Genomic DNA, 13,640 nt, shown 5'->3' on the forward strand with positions numbered 1-13,640 from the left:
GGGACGACGCAGTGTTAGGTTAAGAGGGGAGGAGGGTTTTAAATGGGAGTGGATGAAGGTTAGAAGCAAAACTGGCAGGGAGCTTGAACTTGGGTTGCTGAAGGAATGCAGCGGTAGAAGAATGGGATACAGAGAGACTTATAACTAGTTTAGCAAATGAGGAAAGTCCAGTTCCAGAGCTGAAGGATGTCATGGAACTTTAAAGGCTTCTTATAGCTGCTGCTTTTGTTCCCCATATAGAAATGAGAGACAAGGTTGCTGAGTCTGGTGCCCTGGGAAAGTATGTCTGGTCTGGGACACAGGACTTGCAAGACCCTGTCTTTGTTTCTTTCCCTGGGCTATAGCTGCTTTGGGAGATATTGTGACACTGTGTGTGCATTGGGTTTGTAATGCACCTTTTTGCCATGGACCACATAAGCTCGTCTGTGTCCACATGAAGGGGGTGGGGGAGGTGGGAAGCGGTTTTTCTACCATTTTCTGTTTCTTCAGCTTTTCTGACACCATTTTAGGAGCTTGGCAGGAAAGGGACAGAGTGGCTGGGAAGTGGGGAAGCAGAGGACATGCAGCTGTATGAGATGCAGAACGGGCATCAGTATTACTTGGGATGAAGCAAGGGAAAGCTTGTACTGTGTGGACAGCACTGAAATGGTTTAGACTGATGGGTCCAGAGCATTGTCCTACATTACAGGGGGGTGGTGGTGGGTGGGAATTGCTGCAGTGGCAGTGGTTCAGAACAGTGTGGATATGAAACGGTATCAAAGTTTTTCAAAAAGTGAGGAAGCACAGCTAGGGTAGACACTGAACCGTTAGTTCTATCTCCCAGATAGACCTCTTCCTTTATGAATCCCATCTGCACATGAAGAAGATTACCAATATGGCCCCAGCCTCTCACCTAGCAAAGCTAGAGAAAAGGGCAAACTAAAACTCATTGTCTCTTTCCAATCCTGTGGGCTCATCCCCAAAATATAACCCACCAAGTCTTTCCTTACTAAACTCTCCTTTGCATGCTTGCCTGCACACGGAGACTAGCTTCAGTCTCCTACCTGCTGAGTCTGGGACAATGGATATAAAATTAAAGCCTGTCCATGGACCCCTCGCTCCCATAGTCTTACTCCCACAGATATTGACCGCCCCATCTTAATTCATCCTCGTTCATCTTTTATTCAGTGGGGAGAAAGTTGTCCGCAAAATGTAAGCCTGTCATATCAGCGCTCCTATTTCCTCCTTCCAACTAAACTCAGCCCATAACCTGGTGGTTCTCCAGCTACTCATGTTGTTGCCTCTTTGCTTCCAGGTGCTAAATTGCATAGTTTTTTACTAGTAAATTTCCAGACAAAGTAAAATACATTGTGAGACAATTTTTCCATTCTTAAGTTTCATTTAGTCCATGACACCTCCTCTTCCAAATGCTTCCTCCCTTTTAATCATGTTTAGAACTTTAGTGGCCACTACAACCACACACTGTTTATAGAGAGACGTACTGTTCGAAATTGCTGATGAGATAAATGGTGTCCTTCTCCATTCTTTAATGGGACTTCACGTAGTATCAGTTATAGAATATTGTTGAATAGAGAACTAGTATAAAGAAACCTTTTTGTCCCAGATAACTAAATCATGCTTCTGAATTGAAAAGAGAAAAGCTTACTGTGGTGGGAAAATATACTTACAATTGGTACTGTACATGTCTGTACAAATTTCTCAGTGTAAGCTTAGTCCACAGCTGCAGCAGATTTTTAAACTCGTTATGAAAATACATTGAAGATGAGACAAAATGATGGCAGTGGTTCAGTCATTGTACCAGACTGTTGGTAGTGATGCTTCCAGATTGAAGATGTCACCAGCAATGCTGTGGCAACTTGACTCTTCTACAGTGTTTGAAGTTTGGGTTTCTTTGCAGTTCAATTCCCAACTCTTGAGTTTTCTGTTTCTAGTGCATGAGGTTTTTTATAACTACAATATTCTTGTAAAGACATTAGCCCCTAATTTACTCATGTACTCTCAATGCCATTTTAATAATTATCTTTCCCCTGAGACTAATATTGTAATACTGCTGCATAAATTGTGAACCCTTAGTGCATAATTTAAGTCTAATGGGCTGCTTCAGAGAAGGGGCCTTCACAGTATTTGCTTCAATTAAAGTGGAATATTGTGATGTAGAAAGGGGAGTTGTTCCATAGTTGACCAGCTCTCAAGTGGTCCACAGTACAAATATTTAAGACCCACTGCTTAAGAACCTTGCTAATACTCCGCTCCAGTCACCTACAGCACTCCAAAATGCACTCAAAACTCCCACTGGTGTCTACGCTTCTCCATCAAACTGTAATAGTAACATGAAATCTCACTGTAGTGGATTACCATTTTGTTATGATGAACAGAACATGTACAAGTTCCATATGATATGCTAAATTGAAATTGTAAAGTCAGAGATGGCAAAATATAGTGCTCAGTGTTCTGCAACACTTAAATAACTTGAAATTTTGGTTTTTGCAAAACCTCTCTTCCCTTGTTCTAAACCATTGCTTTTCAGGGGAAACCTCCAAAAATGCACTTAATTTAAAGCTTGTCATTCAAACCAAGACTTTGTGTTTGAAAGTAATTCTTGCCATACTTCTATAGATGTTACCTTTAATTTCCATAAAAAAAAAAAAAGAAAATATGCATGCCTTGATCAAAGTAAATGGAACTTAACTTCTAAGGTTCAAGTTCTATCATATTTATAACTCATGATTTTCAAGCAAGTTCCAACTTATTCAAAATTACTGCTTGTATACCTAGTCTAAATTGTCCTCCGATGCTTTACTCTTGCTTTATGGTTTTTAGCAAATACTGAACAATTTGCAAAATTAATTTCTTTCCAGTGGTGTAAAGGACATGGGGCTGACCTGTAATTTACAAATATTGTATCTTGACCAGGTATTGTGGTGTTTACTATATGCCTATATTATGCTAATTCACTAGCAGGTTTGTCATAAGACTCAGTGGGGGATGTTGGATCCTGCTATTCACATCTCATGGTAAACTCTTAAAGGGATAAGGGGCATGCAGAGTGTACATTTGGGTAGGGAGCTGAGCCACTGGACCTGGTGTAACCAGGTTCAGCAGATACAGGAGAGAATTAAAGCCTTTGGTTAGTTTTAAAAAGGGAGTCCCTGACAGACAGGGGAGACTGAGGCAGACACTGTTAGGGAGCAGACTAACACCCATATTCCAGAGGTTGGGGTTTAGGGTAAAATAGGACTATAGTAAGATAATCATGACTGATTTATTGTGTTAAAATGCTTTTTCCCTATATTAAGCTTTGTTCGGTTTGAAAAGACTGTCTGATCACCTGTATTAACCACTGATAACTCCCAAAGGGAAGCATTGAACTCAGTTGTGCCTAGCCCAGGAATGGGAGAATGCCGGGTTTCTCTCCTGAGGTAAGTGAAGGTACAGAGTCTAACACCTGAGAGGGGTCAAAGGTGAGGTGTCCTGCAACGATGACAAGTGGAGGTTCCACAGTCATTACGGTGAAACTACAAAATTCTGTGAATCGGAGTCTGTTTTCTGGTAGTGTCAAGATGACTGGTTGCGTACTCTGGTCATCTCTGACTTCTAGCTACTTTATTCACTATTAACTCATTATGTGACTGTGGATGGAGTTTAGCATGATCTGGCTTTATTTTATTTGAAAACTTAATACAAAGCAGACTTACCCGTGAAGAGTATCCCTGCAGTGTTAGACTTCTGTATGAAAAGCAGCAGAGTTGCAGCAGTTCAGCGAGCATGGGCTCATAAAATGTGTTTGGTTCTAACCCCTTCCAGTTCCTTGAAGCAGCTTGTTGCTTTCTCAGCTGTAGTTTCAGACACATGTTTCTAAGATGAATGCATCCGATGAAGTGAACTGTAGCTCACGAAAGCTTATGCTCAAATAAATTTGTTAGTCTCTAAGGTGCCACAAGTCCTCCTGTTCTTTTTGCGGATACAGACTAACACAGCTGCTACTCCAAAACCTATCTGTAGCGTCTGTTCAAATGCATACAACTTGACTGATCTTCAAAAACAGCCTTACGGTTGGCCTTCTACCTGCACTTGTAGTGCCTTTCAGAAAACTAAGTTTGCAGTAGGTTTTTTTTTTAAATGTGCTGGGAGTCTGTTCATGTGCTGACTGAAGAACATAAGTCTTTATTCTGAAGAGCATCTCTTCATGCTGTATGTCTCTCGGTGTGTTTTTAAAGGGCAATAACAGAGTTCTAATTGTTCACATATGGGCTCACTCAGCTAGTGTAGGTGGTGCCCCACCTCTCCAAACATGGCATGTTTCAAAGGACTATAATAATTTGGAGCAATTTTAAATATAGCGATTAACAAAAATAGTACTTCACATCAGGGGCACCGGAATATCAAATATCTTCTGTGCCCTACTAGTTAGTCTGTCCCCTCCAGTGTTTCTCTCTCTCTCGCTCTGTCTGACTTTTTCCCTAGCCCCTCTGCTCATCTTGTTCCTTTCCTTCCACCTCATGCCCCCATGATTTTGCCTGTGCTTCCCCTGTATATAGTAGTTCCCTAAGGATACCAACAGCAGAGGGAGAGTCAAGGAGTTCTTGTAATTTCACTCTCTGTTGTTGGCACTATTGGAAAAACAAGATGAGTGGATCCTCTGTGGGATTCTCTTGCTGGTTAGCTGTTACTGTATGGGAATGTAGTGTTCGAACATAATTCTACAAAAGGGTTCTGAGTACCAGCTCTCTGAAAAGCCTGCTACTGTAGCTGTTTGGATTGCTCATGAAGCAAATTCATCCTCCTGCCTTACTTGGGCAGTGTTCCTCATGCACAGAGCAGTTGTTCCAGCATGTGTAAGGTGTCTGGGCTGGAGATATTAGCATCTTGTTCCCTTAGTCAAAGGGGATAGCAGGTCAACTCCTCCTTGTCTTTCTTGCACTGCTCTCTTCCTTAGACCTGCTCTGTCCTCCCTTTCTTGTTGCTGAGTTATGAAACATTACAGGCTTATGACATCAGAGTTCTCTTCCTTCTCTTCTGTCTGATATAAAACTCTGAGAATATCATTGTTCAGTGGGACTAGGATAAGATCCCGTTAGAGGTATGATTGGTTTCCCACCACCTTCTCATTTTGTTATCTGCTCTTCCTCAGTTTACTATAATCTTACAGGGAAAATGATTCAACAGTAGAAGAAAAACTGCAGCCAAATAAATAATTGATTTGTAGTTTTGGCTGTCATACATATCCACAAATGAAAGAAATTGAAATCACTTCCAAAATGGATTAGAACCATACAAATAATTTGCTATTGGTGTATACTTACAGACAGCTGAACATTGAATTAAATGATCAGAAGTAGCTAATAAATAAGGAAAATAGACTGGCCCATGACTCACTCCTCTGTCACTTCCCATTAACTAGGAGGATTTGTTTTGTATTCAGAGCTCTGAACCAATTTCCTAATTAGTTACCGGTAGGCATTGTGAAAAGAAGTTGAGGGTGCATACTATGTTTATCGCCAATAACAAATGACAGCTTGGTAACAAACAAACCACCCCACTTAGTTAATGAAAGCCCATAAATGTTTAGCTCACGAAAGCTCATGCTCAAATAAATTGGTTAGTCTCTAAGGTGCCACAAGTACTCCTTTTCTTTTTGCGAATACAGACTAACATGGCTGTTCCTCTGAAACCTGTCATAAATGTTTTGCTACTTCAAAAGATCATAATGCTTTTAACAATAGACTGATGGTAGAAAGTCCATCTATGTTTTGAAAATGACTCCACTTTATACACAACTCTAATCATCATAAATGATAACAAAATGTAGCTAAGAAAACCCAAATAAGCAATTTCTCTCTCCTATGTACTTGAAATATCACTGAGATTCCCTTTGAAGCCAGATGGAAGCAGTGCAAAATATTCACCCAGTCATGAGGTGAATTAGTCAGAATAACCTTGAACATGTATTAAATTTAGCCTTTGCAGGGTTGAAATCTGGGCTTTAAGACCTAAACTGGGGCTGTGTCTACACTATAGCTTATGTTGACATAACTTATGTCGCTAAAGGGTGTGAATAAACCACCCCCTTGAGTGACATAAGTTATGCTAATACAAGCGCCAGTGTGCACAGCACTGTGTTGGCAGGAGAAGCTCTCCTGCTGACATCGTGTCTGCCATGCTCAGGGGTGGTTTTATTATGCCGACGGGAAGATCGCTCCTGCTGGCAAAGGACATCTTCACCAGATGCGCTGCACAGTGCTGCTGTACCGGTGCTGCTGCAGTGCTGTACATGTAGACAAGCCCTTAATCAAATGAGAGGTGTGAAAAGTAACAAATATGTAAACTGACAGAATATCTTGACAGGGAAAAATCAGCCAGTGTCGCCTTTTTCTCAGGCTGTGGTGTGGGTATAACAAAGCGAACAGAGAAACTCCCCAGTTTGGGCTTCTTTTTGGTCTTGGTTTCTCTTTGGATATGGAGTCTAAATGCATTCCCTTCACTTCTGTCTCCTAAAGGGGCTACTGTTACAGCTCTTCCACTAAACCCTTCTGCAAGTGGAAAGAGGCTTAGCGGAAGGTGTGTTGAGACCCAGATATTGTCTTTTCTCCCTGTTGCAGGTAAACTTGATCCATGAATGATTTGCTAGGTGAAGAGGGTAGTAAAGACAGAAAAATTTGAACAAAGCCAGTTAAAACTTAAAGTGCAGTGGTTAGGCTGATGGTTCAGAGTTTGTAAGGCATGCCCTTCCATAGTGAAATCAGACTTCCCAGGTGGAGCATGGTGGTGTAAGCAGTGCTGCCTGAAGCAGTGGTGGAATAAAGGGAGGCTCTGAGCTCCAAAAGCTGCCATTTCCCTTCTCCGGTATGTGGAAGGGCTCGGAGACTGCACAAGGTGGATCTAATACCCAAAGAGGCCAACAGAGATTGGAGAGCAAAGCAGTGGGGGACCTGCTGTTAGTGAGAAATGGGGAAGGTGAACAGAGGGAGCAGCTGTGAACGTGTGTGCTTCAGAAAGTAGGGGAGCAGAGCAGTGAAGAGAAAAGGGTGAAGAAAGAAAAACAAAGTCGAACCTGCAAATAGGAGACTAAAGAAAATGAGAAAGACAGATAAAAAGCATGTGATATGGGAACTACTCCTGAACGTGTACAAGGCAACTTAAATGGGTGTCCAGGCATGGAGCCCTCCAAAAAAGGAGTGAGGATTAGGGATTGGCTAGCATCCTGAGAGAGCTATTGTGTTAGGCCATTAATTACACTAGTAAAGAGCCAAAATGTTCTCAAAAGAAGATACACACATTTGTAGGCATGAAATCATTTTAAGTTCACTTTAGTGAACGTCATTAGCCACTTCACTTTTTGGGTACTTTCTTTGGGGAGCTCTGTCCCACAGACTGCAACACCTTTAGCTCTTTGAATGTTGGGAGGTGTTCTTTTTGTGTCCAGGCCATAAATGAACCACCAAAAAAACCCTGACCAGAATGGACAGCATGTCAAGGATGCTTTTTCTCTGACCTCTGTAGTATGGCTGCAGGCCCACCCATATTTTGCCATATGGGAGGGGCCTGCTAACACAAGGGGCAATTGTAGAGGGCTAATGGATCAGCCTTAATCCATCCCTCTGAATCTTAGCAGAAGTCCATTCCAACTTTCCAATGCATTTATGGTATTCTTAATGCTGCTGATTAGGAATTGAAAAGTAATCGAATACACTCACTGTATTTAGAGACACTTCTAATATTAACTGAATTTTTTCTATTTATAGTTGTTAAAATAAAGCTAAATAATCAATTTACCTGTTAGAGACATTAATGAAATGTATAATTGACTTTTCTTAATCTGATAGGTGGGTTTGCTTTTGTATATGAAGCTCAAGATCTTGGCAGTGGCAAAGATTATGCTTTAAAGGTAATGTGTGTTTAAATCATTTTAAAGATTGAAATGTGTCTCTTGACTCAGTGCGTTAGCATGATGGTCACTGTTGTATGTGTGTGCATACAAAACAAAAAAGTCAGAGCTGAAGGATTTTCTCCATTGCTTACTGTACCAGTCCAGATTCACATACACACTGTCCATTTACACAGTAGAGGAAACAGAAAATACTTCACTTTGTCAAAGCCAACACATACAAGGTGATGGGTAATAACTAGCCATGTCGGGGGGCAGTACTAACTCGTTTGTTTCAGGGAATAAAGATGTATCTCAGAGGATGTATTTTTGTCTTGCCTAGGGAAGAACAGAAAGTCCCGCCGTTCACTGAGCTGGTCCATTGTTATGGGCATACATGTATTGGTGGTCCGATAGGGTCTACAGGATACTAGTACTGTATATAAATATAAGATTAAATCATGACTGAAGTGTGTTTACCAGACATGTCTGGGGAGTGGGTAAAGCAATTTCTCAAAGACAAACAAGCTGACACGTCTAGCCAGGTGTCATCAAAGTTGATGGGCCATCACCTATCAAGTGGCCATTCTTTGGCAAGGAACGGCAGCAGGAACAAACAGATCTTCATCCAAGGGCAGGTCTATACTAGAAGCACTGCATCAGCGCAGTTGCACCACTGTAGCTCTTCTGGTGAAGATGCTCTATGCCAACGGGAGAGCGCTCTTCCATCAGCATAATTACTCCACCTCTGCAAGAGGCAGAAGCTATATCAGCAGGAGAGTGTCTTCCGCCAACATAGTGTTGGTCTGGACAGTGCTTAGATCATGGTAACGTGCATCTCTTGTGCAGGCCGGTCTTTTTCATACCCCTGAGTGACGTAAGTTAGATTGACTTAAGTGGTAGTGTAGACCAGCCCTTAGCAGACAACAGCATGAAACCTCTTTCACCATGAGACTGCATGACTCCAACCTCATAGCAGGACTGAACTTTTTCTAGGGGTAACCCTCAGGAAAATGCATTTCAGAAGGGGAAATGGACAGTCCAAGTGAGTGGCAAGAACACCCAAGTTCTCTCTCCCTATTGATCTTTCTGTTTCACCTAAGACAAGAGAGTGGCACTGTTGTCAGAAAACCCCAACCACTCCGTAGGTGCCAAAAGTTACAGCTACCCAAATCTCCAGTCTCTCTCCTCCCTCTGCCACTAGAATGGAGTTGCATTTCTTGATGCATAAGTCAATAGCAAATTGGAAGTGTGGGGGACAGTATGTTTAATATTCACATAAATAAAATAAGGAAGATTGGTAGTGATGGTCATTTAATTCCATTAAAAATTCCCTCGAATCTGCTGCACAAGTTTGTTTGCTGTAGCAAAACATCCCAGAAGTCCAGAAGACTGCTGCAGAACTAACTTCCAGTGGGCTCCATAATGCATGGGGTTTGAGCGTGGGGAATTGCTATGTGCAGTAGTGCAAGCATGATTCTAGAGGCTGCGCTCCAAGAGAGAGAGAATATAGATAAGTGGCTCTCAACCAGGGATACACAGAGGTCTTCCAGGGTACATCAGCTCACCTAGATCAGTGTTTCTCAACTTGGGGGTTGTGAGCCCCAGAGGAGCAATGGGATGGATTTAGGGAGGTCGCAAGTGCAGGGTCGGTGTTAGAAGGTGGCAAGCAGGGTAATTGCCTGGGGGACCCGTGAAGCTATGTTACATGCCTCATCCCTGGGTGGTGGGGCTTGAGTGTCAGACTCCGGAAATGTTGAAAACCACTGATGTAGATGAACAGAAGACTAGAAACTTGAACTAGGTGACTAGAAACTTGGTTATTGTTGTGGTGACATGTCCAAATGCGATCAAGCCAGCTTTGACTCTTGCTCCCTGATCTTGAGCGTTGACTGTTTTGTTAGCTCTAATTTTTCCCATATATGTGTTTTTGTAAGTTCTTCAAAATTTTATATCCCTTTTCAATATTCTTTTTTCCGATACAGAGGTTATTGTCTAATGAAGAGGAGAAGAACAGAGCCATCATTCAAGAAGTTTGTTTCATGGTATCCTCTTTGGGTCAAAATTCAATATTTAGAATGAAGAAATGAACATCCTGAAGACACAGAAAGCTTCTGTTCTTCACGATCCATATTGACACTGAAAGTATTTCTAAAGTATTTCTCCAGTGAAGAAAATCTCTGAAACCCTTGGCTTGGTACAGACCAATGAGTTACAGGATAAAAGGCTTTCAATCACATCAGTCCCCTGAGTTATTCGGCTCCTTTTTTTGTCGTCTGTTCAAATGTTTAGCTAACATTTTAGTGTCATCCATAAAATTGAACTCTGGAAAACTGATGCCAAAGTAACTGTACTTCATAAATAGTTATGGATATCAAACTTCTTTTTAAATAAATTTATTGCACCTGCTATTTACTCCTTCCTTCAGTGACCAATCATAGGCTAGAGGTCACTAATTGCCGAGCCATAATTTGTGAAGTCAAAGGATGTTTCCACAGTACTAAAGTAAACAGCTGTAATGTGATGCATGGAATGGGAGATAGTGGTTTGGTCTGTCATAATTTTGGAGGGGAAATTCAGAAAATGTGTCATTTCCCAGTTGGATAAAAACTTGTTTAAACTTTCTACTCCCCTTGTTGAGTTGAACAACTCTTCTTCTCTTTCCCTGTTGTTGTATGGATATTGGTCTCAAAGGCCTGAAGAGTTACAGGTTTTATAAACTTGCTCTGTATAACATTAAACAGTGATAGATAGGTTTGGGGTTGGTTATTTTTAAATAAAGCCCTTGATTATTTAGGAAACACCTCTGAGCATTCATTTAATTTGAAAGTGTATTGGTTAAACACAAGAAAACAAGAAATTTAAAACAAGTATTTATTTTTAAACTGTGGTTGAGTAGCTATGCAAAAGAGACTTAGTTAGACCTTATCAAAGTCTCTCTCCTTTTGCTGTCAAACTATTAGTCTTTTATTTTCAGATCAGTCTTTCTTTGATGAAAAGGCAAAGGTTAATTTTACTCTGTCCTGATGTGAAGGGCACCTGCTTATCCTGTTCTTAACAAACAGGCAGACTAAAGGTGGAGGGAGAGACTGGATAGAAAAGATGGGTGAAATATGGCTTTGCTTGATATTTTTGGAACACTGGATCTCTGGTTAGTTACAAGTGGTTGCTTTGGCTGCCTATTCGACCAAGACACCTGCTGCTTTGACCCTGGTTAGTTACAATCTGGTCAGGGCTGTCATTTGGTTGGATCCTTTCTCCTTAGATAAGGCAGGCTTGGATGACTACAGTATAGTTGACTTCAGGATTCAATGAAACGCCAGGAGTGAGAGAGGGGGGGAAGAAAGAAACCGTGGGGCAGAAGGGAATACAGTTCAGGATTTTGCATGTCTTTGTGGTGCTGGTAATTAGATTTCCCCGCTGGCGGGCTCAGGACTGGCTGTCATGATGATGCGATGACTTTCAGCACTCACAGGTGAAAACAAAGTTCCTTAAACAAGAGCAAAGCCAGCCGGCCTTCCCTTAGATGTCCCTTAAGTCCCTTAGATGAGTTGTGGTGCTGGCAGGTTGGAGGATGATCTGGGATGCAAGGTGGGACAGGAGATAAGAGGGAGAGGTGAACTGAACTGATCTTTCCCCTACCTCGCACATGTCTCTTTTTAAGAAACCCCCAAAGAGGAAAAAGTGGGCAGCATAGTTCATCCCCTTCATTATTTTGTTCACTAATTAGGTCTAATATCAGGCACACCATTTTTTTATCTGTTATCTTCTGGTTCCACATCTTTTTTAATCAGCATTATTTCAACAGTCCTTGGATTATATCAGCATGGCCTTTTTGGTTTAGACTAATCCAGTTTCTTTGTCCGGTTCTCATTCACTTGTTACAACATTCAACTTTGTAAGCAATTTTGACCAATTTTTCAAGGTTATTGTAACATCTTGTGAACTTTCACATACTTTTTACATTTGAGTTCACAGGAGGGGCATGCTTTGTAGGCCCGAGAGTCACAACACTACTCACAGCCCTTGGCCAATACCCATTTTTAAGCGCTTGGCTTCATGCGTTCATGGCTCAATATACCTGTGGACCACAATTTTAGACCAGTTTTCAGAGTAGCAGCCGTGTTAGTCTGTATTCGCAAAAAGAAAAGGAGTACTTGTGGCGCCTTAGAGACTAACCAATTTATTTGAGTATAAGCTTTCGTGAGCTACAGCTCCGATGAAGTGAGCTGTAGCTCACGAAAGCTTATGCTCAAATAAATTTGTTAGTCTCTAAGGTGCCACAAGTACTCCTTTTCCTTTTGCGAATTTTAGACCAGGGTCCCACTGTTCTAGTTTCTGTATAAACAGATACATTGTAAGCTCCTCAGCCAGTGACTAAAGTCACTTAGGTTTACTTCTCTCTCTTCCTCCCCACACTGGAATTAGGAGCCTGAATCCTCTTTTTTGATTGAAAGTGACATTTTAAAAAGTATTTTATAGTACAAAGTTTTTGATTTTCCTTTTTTATAATCTTGCTTATAACGAAGCTTCTTGGCTCTGATTTTTGTGAGACTTTTTTCTACCTAGTTGAAGGAAAACCATAACAGACAGAGCACCCCGGGCTAGTGTATAGACCTGCGTGGAGGGCACAGTGAACCTGCCTTGGTCACACAGCCAGAATGTCAGCAGATATCCGTGATTAAGTCTAGTTGCTGGAGATGTCTTTTACAAATACCTATATTGTTGCATTGCAATCATTGTCAAGAGAGACCAAGCTGTATCTAGATCAGAATCTGCATCTTCCAGAGCCATATTAACAGGTATTGACTTTTTTACTCTTGGTGACTTTGCCTTTAGTTCTCATTCTGTTCAAATGAGACACTGGTTAGGTTTTTCTGTTGTGTATATTAAACACACCCAATTAGACGTGTATGTGAGCTGATAGTATGAAGAAAATCTCTGACACACTTAAAGTTTTTCCTTGAACAAATCCCCAGAAAAAGCTTTCAGGTCATCCTAATATTGTCCAGTTCTGCTCTGCTGCATCAATAGGAAAAGAAGAATCTGATACTGGGCAGGGCGAGTTTCTTCTGCTCACCGAGCTTTGTAAAGGTAAAACCTATTTTTGTTCCTGAGTGGTGTGGCTTGTTTTAGGAACAGAGTAAATTCTTCCTAATGAATACGTAGATCTTGAACTGGAAAAGTGCACAGTTTTACTACATGGAGAACAGCTAAACCATATCTAGCAAGACAGCAATTTACCTGCTGTTAACTGACCTATTTTTCATATTTATGGGCCATTCTGAAAAGGAACAAGGTGGTCAGTTTTTACTGTCCCCTTTATAATCTACAGTACTTCTCATAAATTCCCTCTAACTCTTCTCCTTTCAAGGTTAAACAAGCCAATGTTTGCAATCTCTAATTGTCTGTAAATCCCACCACACCTTTAACTACCATGGTTTAGACTAATTACTTGAAGCATTCAGACTTCCATTAGTTGCTTGTGTAGGAGCAGCAGTTCCTGGCTAAGGGTGTTGTCCGTTTTTTCTCAGCTGGAAGGGTGGTTTCTGACTCATGACCTGGCAGGAGTAGAGAGGATGGAAAAGAGTATACTGCATCTGTGATGAAGAGTGTCAGCTGGTATAGTGAAAGGCCCCTTTAAAATGATTCATGGCTAGTTTAGTCATTGATTCCTTGTTGTAAACCCTATGTTGTTCCCTGGTAGCTAATATTGGGCAATAAAATGTCCAGTGGGAATTGCTGGCATAGTCTGATGAAATGAAGGGGCAGTATT

The 13,640-nt window shown here is 41.3% G+C and overlaps 1 protein-coding gene across 4 annotated transcripts in view; it reads left to right on the plus strand.

Moving 5' to 3' along the window:
• GAK (cyclin G associated kinase) overlaps positions 1-13,640 on the plus strand; it is a 142,363-nt gene that overhangs the window by 31,272 nt on the left and 97,451 nt on the right. For 2 of the 4 annotated variants that reach the window (XM_048851459.2, XM_048851456.2), the window contains exons 2-4: positions 7,824-7,885; positions 9,850-9,909; positions 12,844-12,958. The exons of 1 other annotated variant lie outside the window; for it this stretch is intronic. In XM_048851459.2, the coding sequence (XP_048707416.1) occupies positions 9,907-9,909; positions 12,844-12,958 (118 nt within the window). In that variant the 5' untranslated portion in view covers positions 7,824-7,885; positions 9,850-9,906. The remainder of the gene's footprint in view (positions 1-7,823; positions 7,886-9,849; positions 9,910-12,843; positions 12,959-13,640) is intronic. One more of the 4 variants, XM_048851460.1, reaches the window with a different exon arrangement.

The sequence above is a fragment of the Caretta caretta genome, chromosome 5 (genome assembly GCF_965140235.1).
Source record: "Caretta caretta isolate rCarCar2 chromosome 5, rCarCar1.hap1, whole genome shotgun sequence".
Classification (NCBI taxonomy): Eukaryota; Metazoa; Chordata; order Testudines; family Cheloniidae; genus Caretta; species Caretta caretta.